We start from the raw sequence: 17,168 nt of genomic DNA, 5'->3' as shown, positions 1-17,168 counted from the left end.
AGCCCTGTGCTCTGGGGAGGACTTGTCTCCATCCCTGCAGCATCACCCTCAGGTGTACCCAGGACCCACCGAGTGTTTGGAGTGGTGCTGGCTCAGGAAGGGAAGGAGGGACAGAGCTCTGAGCAGCTGGAGCTGCTGCAGTTCCTCACCTGGGCTGGCAGCAGCCTTGGAAAGGGCTCCAGGGATGGTTGGTTGTGTTGGATGGAGTTACTCGGAGCTGGGGTTGCCCTGGTGCCGGCACCTATGCAGGGATCTGTGCCAAAGCTCGGTGGCAGAGGCTGCTGGGCACCAGCAGGAGAGGTGGAAAAGAGGAACAGAGCCCAAATCCCTCATGGCTGCTGGCTGGCTGCTCCCTGGGGACAAGGACAGAAGTGACAGAACCATAGAATCATGGAATGGTTTGGGCTGGAGGAGCCTCTACATTGGTGAAATCCAACCATGCCCCAGCACAGCCAAGGCCACCACTGTCCCCAAGTGCCACAACCACACAGGTGCTAAATCCCCCCAGGAATGTCCCTGTTCCCTTCCCTGGTAATGTCTCAGTGAGCCTGGGGATGGTGGTGGCACCTCCTGCATCCCTGGGGAGAGAAAGACATCATGGAATGGTTTGGGTGGAAAGAGACCTTAAAGCCCATCCAGTGCCACCTCCTGCCATGGGGCACCTTCCACTATCCCAATTTAAATCTCTGTTTTTTTGGTTTAAAACCATTCTCCTCTCCTCTCACTACACCCCTGCTAAAAATCCATCTCCACCTTCCCTGAGAGCCCCTTTAATCATCCAAGCATCCTCTGATCTTGGCCCCCCAGCTGCACATCTACCCAAAACTGGGCCTGGCTGCCTGCCCTAGGATCAAGGCTCCAATCTATTTAAATGTTGGAGAGCATTTTTAATTACAGGGATAGCCAGGAGCCGCCCCTGGGCATGGGAACTGGTGCAGCCAAAGGTGCTGGGTGCAGGTGGAGCGTGTGTTAGCACTTGTAGCACCCTGACCCACCATTGGGACGAGGAGCAATCCCTCCCTGTGCCCTTACAAGGCAGATCCTTGGTGCCCTTCCCTGGATCCAGCTTCTCCAGTGTCCCAGCTGGCATTTCTCACCCTGGAGAGGGAGGAAAGAGGAACAGCAGCACGGAAAATGTCACATGAGAGCGATGCTGGGGCAGTCACGGCGCTGCAGCTGCCCAGGGGGGGCTGGAAAATGGGAGAGTTTGAGCAAATCCCAGGGAAGTAAAGCTGGGATTCCCTGGCCAGCTCAAACTGGATCCAGCCTCTGAGCGGCATCAGAGTCCCTTGGGTTTTGGGGAGGGGGCTGGAAGGTGGCAGGTCAGGGCTGGGGGCTTGGTGCCAGATCCCTGGCACAGATGGTGTGGCAGGACCTCACTGTCCAGGGCTCTGTCCTTCCTTCTTCCCTCTCTTTGAAGCTCCTGGGCAAAGTCTGCCCTGGGCTGGGCACTTGTGCCAGCTCCAGCAGCTGCTCCCAGTCCAAGCCAGGTTATTCCTTTGCTCCAGCCCTGCTCTGACCTGATGCTGGTGCCATAGGGCTCCCAACCATCCCCTGCAGAATGTGTCTGTCCTCTGCCCTCCTCCTGCAGCTCCCGTGTCTCTGCTCTGGGATTAGACCCTGTTTAATGCACGGGATCCAGGGGGATGAGAGGTGCTTATGGAAACACAAGGTCACATCTGCAGGTTAAGCAAAAACAGCCCTGGCTCCTGGCTCTCCTGGCTTTGCCATTCCAGTGTGGTGTGATAAGATGGGGGAATTCTGCTTTGAAAGCAGAAACTCTTCTAAAATCAACTTTCCTTGCTTTGCTTGTCTCTGGCAGCCACTGGAACACCACCATGCCGTGCTGGCAGTGAGGTGATGGGGAAACAGATCCCAAATAAGCTTCTCCTTGGAGCCCAAATGACTCTCCCAAGGGCTTTCCCTGCTCAGTGCAACCAACACCCTCCTCCCTGCTCCATTCCTGGCTTTTCCAGGCTTTTCCAGGGTCCCCAGGTTTCCTCCTCCACAATGGTGTTGACACAAGGATCTTGTGGTGCATCCTTTGTTAGGCCCCAGCAGCTGATAACCCCAGCCTGCAGCTTTCAGGAGGATGCTGAGACTTGGGGGTCTCAAATCCCTGGAAATCTGAAGGATGGCTCTTGGCAACACCTTTCCCTCGGCTGGTGGGCTCAGCTTCTGCCAGTAAGTGGCTGCCTCTGCAGGAAAACCAGCTGATGTGGTGCAGAGGCTTGAAAGGCTTGAAAAGACTGGCTGTTTTCATGTCCATAGTCCCGTGGTTGGGGATTTACCACATTCCCAGCAAGGTTTCCCAAGGAAGTTGTGTCTGCCCCATCCCTGGAAGTGTTCAAGGCCAGGCTGGATGGGCCACAGGGCAGGGGAGTGGAGCTGAGTGGTCCTTGGCTACCATCCATGATACTGTGAATTAGCTGGAAGGAGGGAGGGGCTGCCAGGGTCTGCAACTCCACCTTCTGCATCTCCCTGGAGTCTGGGCCTCCCAGCTTTTCCTCTTATTTTTTAATAATCCAGTTTTCCAGAGGGTTCCTAGGCAATGGTATTGCAGTCAGTTGGAGGTCTTGAGGTGGGATCTCTGGGGTGACCAACCTCAGAGGTGCTGGGACGTGATCCCACACATGCTGCTGTTCCCAGGAGCACAGCAGCTTTTCCAGGTACTCAACTCTCACCTTTTGCCAAGAGCAAACAGCCCCTGGAATCAGGGTTCTGTGTTTGCCCTCGCTGTGGGCTCAGCACCAACCCTGATATCTTATCACAGGACCTGGGAGCCCAAAGTGGGGCAGTGCCCAGACCTGCAGCCCAGCGCGTGTTCCCAGCAGGGCTGGGAATTTTCCGAGGGAGAGTTTGCTGCCTTTTTCCTCTTGCAATGCTGATCCACCCAGGAATTCCCAGGAATTGCCCCCAAACTGCTTGTGCTCCTCCTGAGGTGCTGAGCAGGGTGAGGGGGGTTTTGGGCAGTGTTTGGGTTCTGTTCCATGGCCAGGGCAGAGCAGAGCTGGTCCCACACATCTCTGGGGCCATGAACCCCAGCAGGTGTGTGAGGGACAAGGGTGGCCCCATCCAGGCTCCTCAGCCCTTTCTTGGGATCCTCCTGGGTTCCCTGAGTTACCTCCAAGGAGTTGAGCATCCTGTGATCGTCCTGGCTCCCGTGCCCTTATCCCTGGTGTATTTATCAGCCCTCCTGAGGTGTTCTCCATGCTCTGCTAGCGAGCAGAATGGCCTCAGTGCCCCTGGCCAGGGAATCGGAGCTCAGTGTGAGGGGCAGGACGCGATGGCAGCGCTGCCCGGCCGAGCATCACATCCAGCTCTGCCGGGCTGTGCCTGAGGCTGGTGCCCAGGCTGGGCTCAGCAGGGCACTCAGGAGCCTCTCCAAGGTTTTCCTGCTGTGTTTTCCGTGTGAAGAGTGGCTCGGCTGTGGCATGCCCTGTGGAGAGGAGCTGCCAAACTGGTTTAGAGCTCATCACTGCAAAGGGTCAGGAGGAGGAGGAGGAGAAAGGAATATCCAGGGCTGAGTGGCGCAGCGCAGGACAGCTCTGATAGCTCTGTGCTTTTCAGTGATGTGATGCTCTGACCCCTCTTTTGGTGGTGTTCTGGCCCCCCAAGCTGCTGCACCGACCCCCAAGTGTACTCCCCGTTCTCCCTGCCCAGCTCCGATCCCGCTGAAGCCGCGCACGGCCTCGGAGCCCTCTCATTCATTCCTCATCTCCTTGGAGCACAGCAGCTGCTTTCCGCGGCCCTTTTCCACATCTATGGAGCCGCTCCAGCTCCCCGGCAGTCCCGTGCCCCGTTCCCTCGCCCCTGGGCCCCGGAGGGTCAGCCCGGAGCTGCCTTTTCAGCCGGAGTCACTGGAGATGCGGGCGGCGTGCGCATACTAATGCCCGAGCCTTTGTCCGCTTTGTGCCGCACAAAGCGGCCGGGATGGGCCCGCGGGGAGCCAGCACAGCACATTCGATGCATTCAGGACTCCCGACAGTGCTGATAGAGGGCTTTCCCCAGCCCTCTCCGCACTAAAACAGCCAGCTGGGCGCTTTTCCTGCTGCCCGGCTCCGAGCGCAGCGAGCTGCCTTGGAAACCAGCGAGGGATGCTCGGGCTCGGCCCGTGGGGCTCCCCTGGAGCAGCCGAGTCCCGGTTCTCTCTCCTGGAGCAGCCGAGTCCCGGTTCTTTGGGATCAGCCGAGTCCCGGTTCTCTCTCCTGGAGCAGCCGAGTCCCGGTTCTCTCTCCTGGAGCAGCCGAGGCCCGGCTCTTTGGGATCAGCCGAGTCCCGGCTCTTTGGGACCAGCCGAGTCCCGGTTCTTTGGGATCAGCCGAGTCCCGGTTCTCTCTCCTGGACCAGCCGAGTCCCGGCTCTTTGGGATCAGCCGTGTCCCAGCTCTCAAGGCAGCAATGAGGCTCCAGAGCTCTTTGGGAGCCTCTCCCTGCCTCTTTTCCTGCTGCCACCTTCCCTTCCTGGGGTTCCTGGGCAGGGAGGGAGCTCAGCCCGGGCTCTGGAGGCTGAGACACGAGGGGGTTTTGAATATTCCAAAAACTCAGCTGAGTTCTGGTGTTCCCACAGCTGCCATCAGGGTTTGACCCCTTGGGATGGAGGTTTAGGAGCTTCCACACCAGCGTTGGTAGGGTCAGGAATGGCTCTGCTGCCTTCTTCCTGATGGAGCCTGAGGCTCATCTTCCTGCTGGGGATGGGCTTTTCTGGCTGGAGCTGCTGGGATTTATCCTCCTGCATCTGGATCTGGCTCAGTGATGGTCAAATGTTGATTCTCCACTGGCTGTGGAGGTGCCAGGGGGCAGAGGAGGGGCAGGGGATACAGGGACTGCTCCAATAAAATACAAAAAAAATGTAATAATGAATTAAATAATGAAATCTAATAAAAAAATCTGACCTTATTGTGCCTGGGTGGGGGCCAGTCACCTCAGGGCTGTGGGATGGTGTGGACAGAGGACCCTCCCAGTTAATGGCTTGTCCTGGTCCTGATCCCACAGAGGACGGGGATTTCCTAGCGCTGGACCTTGGTGGCACCAACTTCCGTGTGCTGCGGGTGAAGGTGTCGGACAATGGGCTGCAGAAGGTGGAGATGGAGAACCAGATCTACGCCATCCCCGAGGAGCTCATGCGTGGCAGCGGGGTGCAGGTGGGTCCTGGCAGAGCCCCTGGGGCTGGGGCAGGACTGGGTGTCCCCATTGTCACCCCTGGGCCAGGGGACACTGCTGGATCTTGGGAATTGCTGCTGCTGAGTGGGGGTGGGCAGGGATGTGGACACAGCATCCCCTCGGAGCAGGCAGCCAGCTGAGTCTCACTCTTTATCTTTTTTCCAGCTCTTTGACCACATTGCCGAGTGTTTGGCCAACTTCCTGGACAAGCTGCAAATCAAAGACAAGAAACTGCCCCTTGGCTTCACCTTCTCCTTCCCGTGTCACCAGACCAAGCTGGACGAGGTGGGTGATTGCTGTGGATTCCACACCAATTTATCTTAGGCATTTAATTAGGCTCGTTGATTTTGAGTCACATGACCTTTCCTGAAGGGCCAAATCTCTCGTTCCTGTAAAACCATTTCCCAAGCTCTGGGGGAGTGGAGCTTAGGAACAGCACTGTCCTTTTATTTTTTATGAATATTTCTTGTCAGTGCAATGACTCAGTGGCTGCAGGGTCAGGGACAGAGAGGATGGAACATTCCTTCAGGGAATGCAGCTTGGCATCACTTCCCAATAACCCTGTTGCTTGTCATCTTTTCCAAACACACTGCCACTGTCACTGTCACTGTCCTGTCACTGTCACTGCCATTGCCACTGTCACTGTCACTGTCACTGTCCTGTCACTGTCACTGCCATTGCCACTGCCAGTTTCCCCAGCTCTAAGGAAGGGTGGGGGTCTGCCTCCCTAAGGGGGCTGTGCCCATAGGGTTGGAGATTTCAAATGCAGTCGAGTCCTATTCCTGCCCCCCAGGGCTCAGCTTGGCACCTGCCCAGGTGCCCCCCAGCCCACAGGAACAGGTCAAGGAGCATTCCATAGGCACAATGAGCCTCTCACCCCTCAGGGATGGGTCAAGGAGCGTTCCTTGGGCTTGTGAACAGGTTTTGCTGCAGGGCTCAATCAAACCTGATCATGGGAATCGAGCAAGGAGCAGCTCACGTTATTTTGTGGCCATAAACGTTATCTGACACGGAAGCTGTGGCTGATAGCGCAGCTGGTGAGCTGATAATGAGGGGTTTGCCTGCAGGGCCACATGTCCTCTGTGCCAAGCTTCCCTCTTGTTGTTCCCCTGCAGAGCATCCTGGTGACGTGGACGAAGGGCTTCAAGTGCAGCAGCGTGGAGGGCAGGGATGTGGTGTCCCTGCTGCGCAAATCCATCAAGAAAAGAGGGGTAAGAGGCTGGGGTGGGTGCACAGGGGTCCCTGGCACAGGAGACCTTGGCTCCCTGCAGATGTTTCGTTCTGTTTTGTCTCCCTTGGGTCACTCTCGTTTCCACCATCTCAGGACTTTGACATTGACATTGTGGCCGTGGTGAACGACACCGTGGGAACCATGATGACCTGTGGCTATGATGACCACAACTGTGAAGTTGGCCTTATTGTCGGTGAGCTGCAGCAAGGGGGAAGAGCTGGGGTCCATCCCTCCAGGAGAGCCAGAGGGAGATCCTGCTTCTTGCAGACCTCGGGGTCTTTGGGGAAAAAAAGAGAGGGGGGTATCAGTGTTGAAAACCAGCATTGTCCAGTGTTTTTTGCTTAGCTCTTCACTTTCTTTGGTGCATTGGGCTGTGGCCAGAGGGAAATTGGAATAATGGGAATGAGGAAAAATGGGAATGAGGGAAAAGCAGTGTCCTTGCTCACCCTGTCCACGTGCTTGGCCCAGGTACCGGTACCAACGCCTGCTACATGGAGGAGATGAGGCACATTGACCTGGTGGAGGGGGACGAAGGTCGGATGTGCATCAACATGGAGTGGGGGGCCTTTGGTGACGATGGGGTGCTCAACGACATCCGCACCGAGTTCGACCGTGAGATCGACATGGGCTCGCTCAACCCTGGCAAACAATTGTGAGCAGATTCTTGGCTCGGGCTCAGGCTCGTGGTTTGCTCAGCATTGTCCGTCCTCCCATAGCGTTACTGGGGCTGGGGAGGTCATCCCAGCTAACTGGGTCACCGTGTCCTCCGCCACCGGTGCAGAGAGGGGCTGTGTCCCAAAGCAGGACTGTGTGCCCCACCCGCTGCCCTCATGAGCCCCTCATGTCAATGTGCTGGTTCCTGTTCCTCTCCTGGCCAGCAAAGTCACCCACCAGCCCAGGCAGACACCCTCACCTGATGTCCACATCCCAGTCCTACACATTTCCCACTCCCCACAGGGCTGCTGTGGCATGGGGGTGATCTGAACTCCCTAAGGTGGCCACGAGTTCTGTTTGCAGAATGATGGTCACATCTACATGGCTTCAAATTCTCAGTGATGGGATAAACTGCTCTGGGAAGAGATTACCTAGATTCTCTTTGGGATGAGAGGCTGCCAAGGGGTTTTCAGGTCAGCCTGTGGCCACCTCGTGGCACACACACAGCCAAACACACACATTGTTTAGCCTGGAGAAAAGGAGGCTCAGGGGGGAGCTTGTGGTGAGATAGGAGAGGTTTAGGTTGGACATTAGGGAAGATTTCTGCCCTGAAAGGGTGGTCAGGTGTGGCATAGGCTGTCCAGGTGCCTGGTGGTGTCACCATCTCTGGAGGGATTTAACAGCTCTGTGGCCTCAGCAGTGCTGGGGATTTGATAACCTTAGAGGGCTTTTCCAGCCCAAACCATTCCCTGATTCTGTCTCGTGCCTCCCCACGGGCAGGTTTGAGAAGATGATCAGCGGGATGTACATGGGGGAGCTGGTCAGGCTCATCCTGGTGAAGATGGCCAAGGAAGGGCTGCTGTTCGGGGGCAGGCTCACGCCGGATCTGCTCACCACTGGCCACTTTGAGACGAGATTCGTCTCTGCCATCGAGAAGTAAGTAGGATCCAGGTTTCCTGGGTCCCAGCCCATCTCCCAACATCCGTGGATGGACCATCACTGAGCAAACCTGGACCATCACACAGCAAAGGTTGGATTCCCAGGCACAAACCCCTTTTTGACCTTCCAGGGAGAAGGAAGGGCTGCAGAAAGCCCACGAGATCCTGAGCAAGCTGGGCCTGGAGCCATCACACGAGGACTGCCTGGCCACGCTGCGCATCTGCCAGATCGTGTCCACGCGCTCGGCCAGCCTGTGCGGGGCCACGCTGGCCGCGGTGCTGCGCCGCATCAAGGACAACAAGGGCGTGGAGCGGCTGCGCTCCACCGTGGGCGTGGATGGCTCTGTCTACAAAAAACACCCCCAGTGAGTCTGGGGTGCTGGGGACAGGGGTCTGGGGGTGCTGGGGACAGGGACACAGAGAGGGATCTGCTGCTGCCAGCAGTGTGTACAGCTTGGCACAAGAGAAGCGCCTCCAAATATCCCCTTGGGCACCTTGTGTGGATCCCAGGGGTCACACTCAGAGGGTCACACTCAGAGGGTCACACTCAGAGGGTCACACTCAGGTCCCCTCTCCTCCTCCTCCACAGCTTTGCCCGTCGCCTCCACAAGACCGTGCGGAAGCTGCTGCCGGACTGTGAGATCCGCTTCATCCGCTCGGAGGACGGGAGCGGCAAAGGGGCAGCCATGGTGACAGCGGTGGCCTACAGGCTGGATGCACAGCACAAGGCACGGCAGAAGATCCTGGAGCCCCTCAAGCTGAGCCACGAGCAGCTGCTGGAGGTGAAGGAAAGGATGAGGATAGAGATGGAGAAAGGGCTGGGCAAGGAGACGCACGCAGAGGCGACGGTGAAAATGCTGCCCACCTACGTGTGCTCCACTCCTGATGGAACAGGTGATGTGTCCTGTGTAAAACCTCTGCACGTGAGCCCATGGATGTCCTGCATCCTTGGGAATGGCTGGATCCTTTGCTATGGCTGGTTCCTCTTTGTGGTGGGAGTGGCACAAAGCTCCAGTTTGATACTGGGCAGAGCACTGAGCCTCTGGGACGTTCTGCACCTGACTTAACACAAAGCCTGGCTCTGCGTGCCCACAAATCCTGCCACAGGATTCTCTCCACCCTCATCCTGGATTGTGCTCCTGGTTCTTCCTGTGGCTTGGGCGAGTGCCTGACTTTGGCTTGAAGCTTGCACAGGTCCTGTGCAGGGCCAGGAGCTGGACTTCAGTGATCCTTGTGGGTCCCTTCCAACTCAGGTTTATAATTCGAAGCCTCATCATCACCCCGAGTCTGGAGCAAACCTCTCCATCCTCTTCCCACCTGCACCCCCTGTTCCTACCTGCATCCCCAGCCGTGTCTCCATTTCCACCCCTCTCCCTGGAAGGGGCAGATTCAAGTCTGCTCTGTGCCACATCCTGGACGCCCTGTGCTGGGATCTCTCCTGATGATCCTCTCTTGGGTTGCAGAAAAGGGAGATTTCCTCGCCCTGGACCTGGGAGGAACCAACTTCCGCGTGCTGCTGGTGCGCGTCAGGAACGGGATGCGGCGCGGGGTGGAGATGCACAACAAGATCTACTCCATCCCCGTGGAGATCATGCAGGGGACGGGAGAGGAGGTCAGGATGGGCAAGTGGAGACGGGAAAGGGGCATCTTCCCTGGGGTGGCTGGAGCAGGACTGACCTTGCAGCTGGGTTTTGCCTTTCCAGGGAGCAAAATCAGGAGTGGGGAGGGCTGGTGCTCTTCTGCCCTTAGAGCAGCGAGTTCTGCCCAAGGCTCTGGAGTTTGGGAAGCTGGAGACTGGTTTTTAGGTTAGGAATGGATTTTTGTTGTTCCTGGACATGACTGAACCTCCCCAAATCCCTCACACTTCACAAGAGCAGATAAGCATCATCCCATTTCCCAGATAGGGAAACCACAACACAAGCAGTGAGAGACATTTGGAAAGAGTTTTGCAAACCACTCCAGGCAGTGCCTGGGGACTGGGAGTATCTCCAGCAGACTGGGCTGGAGGGCTGTGGGGATCCCTTGCAGAGGGACTGGATTCCCATGTCTCCTCCCTGCTGTCCCCCACGCCTCCTGGGAGCTGCGAGGTGGGGACAATGCAGGGATTTGGCCATGCTGTGGGTGGGGAAGGGGGTGAAACCGAGTTTTTTGGGGTTGCTCCCCTCCCACAGTGCTGCTGAGCCGTGTTCTGCTCCGTTCCAAGTCCTGGGAGTGATTTGAACATGCCGGTGTTCCGAATGGCTCAGAATCCCCAGCAGTTTGGCCAGGCTGGCTTCCAGCTGGGCTCTGCCTGTGGTGGTAACTTTTCCCTTTGGCTTTTCTTCTCCAGCTCTTTGACCACATTGTCCACTGCATCTCCGACTTCCTGGAATACATGGGAATGAAGGGCGTATCGCTCCCGCTCGGATTCACCTTCTCCTTCCCCTGCCAGCAGAACAACCTGGATGAGGTAACCCCGCTGCTCCTGGCAGCATCCCTGGCTCTGCCTCCCACCTGTTGTTCAGGGGGACTCACTGGGGGGTTTTTCCCACAACAGGGAATTCTCCTGAAGTGGACAAAAGGCTTCAAGGCGACAGGCTGTGAGGGAGAGGATGTGGTGGGCCTGCTGAAGGAGGCCATTCACAGGAGAGAGGTGAGCGGCCATGGGGCTGGGGGAAGGCGGTGGCTGCTCCCACATCCTGGCTTTCTTCAGCGTCATTAATTGGCCTGTAAAACAAATTACTGGGCTGAGCTCAGGGTAATGAGAGTCGGAATTTTCACAGCCGCCCTTACTCATCACTGGAGGTTGGATTTTCAGACCCTGGAGCTATGGGCTGGCTCCTGGCCAGGGCTGGAGCAGACTTGTCTGGCCTTGAGCTCAGGAGACACAGTTTTGTTTCCTCAGCACAGACCACCTCGAGCTCCTGCCCAGGGGCTGCTCCTGGCAGAGCTGACCTGGCCCCTCAGCAGCTGGAGGTGTCTGAGGTCTGAGCTCTCCCTGTGAGGGTGGTGAGGCCCTGTCAGAGGGTGCCCAGAGCAGCTGTGGCTGCACCTGGGTCCCTGGAAGTGTCCAAGGCCAGGCTGGACAGGACTTGGAGTAGCCTGGGACAGTGGAAGGTGTCCCTGCCCATGGCTGGGGGTAGAATGGGATGGGCTTTAAGGACCTTTCCCACCCAGACCATTCCATGATTCTGTGACTCTATGACTGCCACAGTCACCAGGCAGACAGGTCCTTTCCCAGCCATGGGAGCAGACTTAGCAGGAATTCCAAGTCCTCCAGGAATAACTTGTGCAATCCATCCCTCTGCAGGAATTTGACCTGGACGTGGTGGCAGTGGTCAATGACACCGTTGGCACCATGATGACCTGTGGGTACGAGGATCCCTACTGTGAAGTTGGGCTGATTGTTGGTGAGAACTGCAAGATCCTTACGGAGCTCCTGCTCTGTGGTCCCACCCCTGCCCCGTGGGGTGTCCCAGGGCTCTGATCCCGCTCCTCTCCGCAGGCACGGGCAGCAATGCCTGCTACATGGAGGAGATGAGGAATGTGGAGCTGGTGGAAGGGGACGAGGGCAGGATGTGTGTCAACATGGAGTGGGGGGCCTTCGGGGACAGCGGCTGCCTGGATGACATTCGGACGGAGTTTGACCTGGCGGTGGATGAGCTGTCCCTCAACCCTGGGAAGCAGAGGTGGGTGGTGGCTTTGGGGGCTGGAAGGGATCCCGATGAGGCTGAGGGTCCAGGAGCAGTTCTGACCCCTCGGTGGATCCAGGGGATGATGAGCAGGACACTGATGTGTCCCTCGTCCCCTGCCCGTGGGTGGGGGCCGTGCTGCTGATCTTGCTGAAGAGATTGTACCAAAGGCACCTGGCAGAGCTGGAATCCCTGTCCAGTCCCAGTGTCCCTTCCTGTCCTGATGTCCAGCCTCATCCTCTCCTTCCCAGGTATGAGAAGATGATCAGTGGGATGTACCTGGGGGAAATCGTCCGCAACATCCTGATGGACTTCACCAAGAAAGGGCTGCTCTTCCGGGGACGGATCTCAGAGAGGCTGAAGACCAGAGGAATCTTTGAGACCAAATTCCTGTCTCAGATAGAGAGGTGAGGTCCAACAGGCGACTGAGCACCAGCTGCCAACCAGAGCAGGGATGGAGTTTGGGGGAAGTGCCCCCAGGGCTGGTAGGAGAAGTTGCACGTGCTGGGTCTGGAGCCAGGGTGATGCAGGACGGTGCCACGCAGATAAACCAGCAGAGCCCACGTGGCTGTGGCAGCGGCAGTGTGGAGACAAGGAGGCTGTCTGGGGCGGGCAGCACAGATGGCTCTTCATCCTCTGCCCTGGCCAGAGAGGGGCTGTGGGTTACCCGAGTGTCACACTGCCATGGCTCTGTCCTGAAATCGCCTCCCTGATCAGGATGTGACTCCAGGCCGCAGCCAGGTCTGAAAGATGAGCTTCACGGGGGGCTGGAGGGTGGCCCCAGGCAGTCACTCGAGCCATGAGTCCATGGGCTCTGTGGGATGTAGATCAGCAAGGGGAAGGCACACCTCAGCTGCTCCATCTCCTAACGCCGCCCGTTCCCCGTGTCCTCCCCAGCGACTGCCTGGCCCTGCTCCAGGTGCGCTCCATCCTGCAGCACCTGGGCCTGGAGTCCACGTGTGACGACAGCATCATCGTGAAGGAGGTGTGCACGGTGGTGGCGCGGCGCGCGGCCCAGCTCTGCGGGGCCGGCATGGCCGCTGTGGTGGACAAGATCCGCGAGAACCGTGGCCTGGACTTCCTCAAAATCACCGTCGGCGTGGACGGGACGCTCTACAAGCTGCACCCTCAGTGAGTGGCTCTGGTTGTGCTCCAAGGGGGCTGCCCCAGGGCACCTGCCCACCTTGGGCAGTCACGGGGCTGAGGGGAAAGTTCAGGGGGATAATGGGGAGGATTTGAGGTGTCTCAGGGGGTTGAGGGCTGCCAGGAGCTCACTGACCCGAACCTGGGGCTCAGCAGGAGTCAGCTGGTCCCTTAAGGACAGGGGCACCAAGACAGGTCACACAACAGGGGCTCCTCCAATCCCACTGGACCTGACCCAGATGTGGTGACCAGGTTCAGCCAGGACTCCAAGGCACGGAGATGAGGCAGGGGTTGGGATTGATACCTTCACCAGTTAACTCAGAACCTCTCCCTCCCCTTGCCCTGCAGCTTCTCCAACGTCTTGCAGGAGACAGTGAAGCAGTTGTCCCCCAAGTGCGAAGTGACCTTCCTGCAGTCGGAGGACGGCAGTGGCAAAGGCGCCGCGCTCATCACGGCCGTGGCCTGCCGCATCCGCGAGGCCGGGCAGCGGTAGAGGGAAGCAGGTTTGCCCAAGAGCTTGGTTTCAGCAAAACAGGACATTTCCTCACCCAATCCCTCCCTCTCTCTGCACACACTCACACACCCATGCAGCCCCTCCCCTCCAAGCAGACTCGTAGCTTTACTTGTTCTCCGAGGCACCACGGTGGGACTGGAGACGCCGTGGGCTCTGTACAAAGTGATGTCGTAGGAGTTTCCTTGCATGCCATAAAACCGCCTGTCGAGTAAGGCTCACAGTGTCTTTTGGCTTCTCCCTGCATTCCCAGGTGGAGCTGGAGCTGTCCCACCCGCAGCCTCCGTCACATCCCAGCTCTCCTCGCACCTCTCCACACCACTGGTCCTCCCCTAACGGCAGTAGTGATAACACTCAGATAATTAAGACACTGCATTGTCACTTTAACGGTACCTATTTATGTATGTCCGAGTCGTAGCTGTAGAAGCAAACCTCTAAGATTGGGCTAAAGACCTCCACTAGTCTTTTACCCTGATCAAGGCTGTATTATTTCCATGAAAGTCATGGTAACTCTTAAAGCACAGGGTGCAGAATTCCACCGGCGTGGCCGCGGCTGCACTGGAGATACCGCGTATCTCCCTTGGTGAGCAATAACGAGAACCTGCTGGGGCCAGGCTCCAGCAGAGCACGTGCCTGGAAATAATTGGGGACTCAGGGTCTAATCCCATTTCCTGACCTCTCACCTGCACTCTGAGTAGCGTGTAGGAACGTGGCGTGTGCGTAGGGTCGTGTTTCACCCCTGGACACCACTACCCCTTCCCTGGTGCATGTGTGGGCACGAGGAGCCGCTGCCACGGGTCGCTGTCTCCCCTGCCGAGCCTCAAACTCGAGGCTGTGCGTCTGCCCTTGGCGTGGAGAGTCTGGTTTGCTTTGTGTCTGTGAAATAGTTCTGCAGCTGCAGCCTTTAGGTGGCACCTGGATTTATACACTGTATATTTATGTTTTAAGAGATCTTATGTCTTTTTATGTACATAGTCTCGGGGGGGTTGTATCACTTAGTTTTAATGTCACCTTTCCATGTTGTTGAAGAACAGTACAGAGTAATTATTTTCTTTTTCTTTTTCTTCTGTCATGTAATTTTTTTTTAATTTAAAATTTTCTTGGGGTAGACTGGAAAAAGAGACCCAAACACCTGAGGACGGTTGTACAAGAGGTTTGGGCATTCTGACTTTATCACCAGGACAAAAGGGAAAGCAGAAAGCCAGGGTGCAGGAGCAGCGGGGCCCTGCAGTGATGCTGTTGGCTTCAGGCTGGGTTTAACCTTAGGAGAAGTTTTATTTTGTCCCCTGCCCTCCCCAGCTGTGCTCTGCAAGGTCACACCACGGGTGGATGACATAACCCAGGGCCCTGCAGGGCTCTTGACCTCAGGCTGAGCTCCTCTCGGGGAGGTGACAGCAGCTGGTGTCACTCCATCCCCACGTGGCATCCCCAGGGACCCCTGTGCCCGCAGCATCGCTTGTGTGCCATGGCCAAACACAGGGATCCATTTTTGCCAACAGAAAACTCTGGATGAACTAAAAGCTGCAAGTCTCTGCCTCTGCGAGCAGAGGCAGGCAAAGGGTGGGGGTGGAGGGGTTCTGTAAATATTTAGCAGAAGTTAATGAAATTACAGTGATGTACAAAAAGAAAATAATAACTAATAATCCCCACAAACAGCCCTTCAGATTGGAGGATAAGAGTTTTTGTCTATTTTTATGTATATTTTTATACTGCTTGGGGTAACCTCATTACCAAAAGTCTCTCTTCTGTGTTGGGGGTCAAGTTCAGTAGCACAATTTTAAAGCAAAATTACTCTTTTGGGCATTTTAAATGCTTATTTTTTTATAAGCTTCAAGACAATTATAACAGAACCTGTGTATAGAAATGATGTAAGAAACCAAGTTTAGTGGAAGTTTTAGAAGCTGTCAAATAAATCTTTGAAGGATGATACAGAAATCCTCTAATCTGGTACCAAGCAGTTTTGTGTGATTTTTTTCCTCAGAAAACCAGCATTTTGCCTACTGAAAAATCAAACCAGAAATCTTTTTAGCTGCTGCACTTTGCAGAGTTGCATTAGTGGCTGTTTTTACTCTTAGCCAGCTGTACCCCTTCTGAAATCCATTGTGTTTTCATCAGTTAGTGAGTGAAATTTTATACAAGAGTAGTTTTGGGGGCAGAATGGGAAGGACTGGGATCTGAGCAGCCCTGCTTTTGATTCAGGCTCCGTTGGAGCAGGGAACTGACAGGGTGAGAGGGAAACTGGGGAGCTGAGGTACCTGGTCTGGAGCAGGGTCATCACAATCCCCTCACCTGTCTGGGGTGAAGGAGGGGTTGTAGCTCCACAGGGGTGAGGAAGGATCACCCTGAGCTTGCAGGATGGATTTTTGGCTGGGCTTGGTCAGAGGGATACCCAGCTGGGTATCCAAGGCTCCCGTAATGCTGGAAAGCTTTTGCTTAGACTCAGAATCAAGCAGGGTCTGGAATGTTCCCAGGTAAAAGCAGTACTTGAAGCGTTACAAGACACACACCTGTGTTACCTGTGGCTGCAGGGAGGGTTTGGGAACGCCTGGAGGAAGGATGTGCCCCTGGGCTCCCAGGGGGATGAGCACTGGAGGTGTTGGATGTCCAGTCTGACTGTGATGGCTGGGACCAGAACCTCACGCCAAAACGTCGCCATGGGATGTTCTGTGAATGTGTTTAAAATGAAGAAGGGAAGATTAAATCCTAATTACTGATATGAAGGGAAGATCAAATGATTATCTGTAGGGACAGACGGACAGACTGCTCAGCCTGATTTGCCCAGTCTGCGTCTTCCCTGCAGCAAGAAGCGCTGCTTTGTGGATTTAGGATGGTTTTGTTTTGCTTGGTTGTTCCCATCTGGATGCATTTTCTTTGTGTTCCCGGGGTGCTGGGACATTCTCTGGCCCCACAGGCAGCAGGGAACAGAGTCTTTGCCCTTCCCTCCCTGGCAAATCTCTCCTTGTTGGTACTTTGGACAGGATTTTATTGGGCTTTCAATATATATGCAGATATATATCAACACAATCAGCAAATTACTGAACCTTGCAAGCAGAATTTGCCTCTTCCCTTCCTGGACTCCATGGCTGGGAGGGAGAAGCTCGTGCTCAGTGGCCCGAGGGGTACAGGGGTATCAGTGGGGCACAGATCTCTGGGCTGGCAGCAGCTCGGGTGCGGTTTGACCTGAGATAATTCGGTGCCTGCTCTCTCTTATCAGGCAATCCAAACGCATCTGGCTTGCCAGAGAGATAAGGGGGTGAAAGGTCCAAGTGCATGGGACAGGAGAGGTGTAAAATGGTGGTAAAAAGCACCGTGCAGGGGTTGTGAGGTACAAGGTAACAACAAAATAAACTCTAGTGTGGGAAGCCCTGGCCCCAGTCCCCTCCCCTCCTGATAAGGAAAATGCCTGCTTTGGGTAGATCATTCACTTGCTCTGGTAGAAAAATGGGCACTGAAGGCATGAAGAGGCAACTCCTGTTCTCAAGGTAATTTGGAGAGAGGAAAATTCTTTCCCTTGTGACATCCCTGACCAGTCTGAAATTCTTCTGGCCTGAAGCAAAGAAAATGCATCTTGATGTGGGCGCTGGCTCCGTGCGGGCAGGGGAGTCATAAAGCCAAAGACTGTGTGGCTGCTGGCAGAAACGAGTGCTGTAGATTCACCTGATGTTGTTCTTTCGTGTTTACAATATTTATTTTTAGCAATTGACTGCAATGATATTATATATAGGCTTCCTTATTTTTGTACTTTTCATACCGTTTTCCTGAGTGTGGTGTTGTACTGCTCAGCTCCCCTCAGCCACCACTGCTGCTCCTAGTCTGTGACAATAAACGAGAGAAAAACAACCACCACCCATTCCTGGG

General features: G+C 55.8%; 1 protein-coding gene across 2 annotated transcripts in view; it reads left to right on the top strand.

The window, feature by feature from the left end:
• The window catches only part of LOC131589609 (hexokinase-2), a 25,372-nt gene extending 8,204 nt beyond the window's left edge, over nucleotides 1-17,168 (top strand). For both annotated transcript variants that reach the window (XM_058859266.1, XM_058859267.1), the window contains exons 3-18: nucleotides 4,995-5,143; nucleotides 5,328-5,447; nucleotides 6,278-6,373; nucleotides 6,487-6,586; nucleotides 6,862-7,045; nucleotides 7,828-7,983; nucleotides 8,117-8,350; nucleotides 8,575-8,879; nucleotides 9,449-9,597; nucleotides 10,315-10,434; nucleotides 10,522-10,617; nucleotides 11,275-11,374; nucleotides 11,470-11,653; nucleotides 11,908-12,063; nucleotides 12,554-12,787; nucleotides 13,148-17,168. In XM_058859266.1, coding sequence (XP_058715249.1) covers nucleotides 4,995-5,143; nucleotides 5,328-5,447; nucleotides 6,278-6,373; nucleotides 6,487-6,586; nucleotides 6,862-7,045; nucleotides 7,828-7,983; nucleotides 8,117-8,350; nucleotides 8,575-8,879; nucleotides 9,449-9,597; nucleotides 10,315-10,434; nucleotides 10,522-10,617; nucleotides 11,275-11,374; nucleotides 11,470-11,653; nucleotides 11,908-12,063; nucleotides 12,554-12,787; nucleotides 13,148-13,292 — 2,528 coding nt within the window. In that variant the 3' untranslated portion in view covers nucleotides 13,293-17,168. The remainder of the gene's footprint in view (nucleotides 1-4,994; nucleotides 5,144-5,327; nucleotides 5,448-6,277; nucleotides 6,374-6,486; nucleotides 6,587-6,861; nucleotides 7,046-7,827; nucleotides 7,984-8,116; nucleotides 8,351-8,574; nucleotides 8,880-9,448; nucleotides 9,598-10,314; nucleotides 10,435-10,521; nucleotides 10,618-11,274; nucleotides 11,375-11,469; nucleotides 11,654-11,907; nucleotides 12,064-12,553; nucleotides 12,788-13,147) is intronic.

Source organism: Poecile atricapillus, chromosome 29, assembly GCF_030490865.1.
Source record: "Poecile atricapillus isolate bPoeAtr1 chromosome 29, bPoeAtr1.hap1, whole genome shotgun sequence".
NCBI classification, from domain to species: domain Eukaryota; kingdom Metazoa; phylum Chordata; class Aves; order Passeriformes; family Paridae; genus Poecile; species Poecile atricapillus.
Note: the sequence above shows the minus strand (reverse complement) of the source record. Positions and strands in the feature narration are given on the sequence as shown.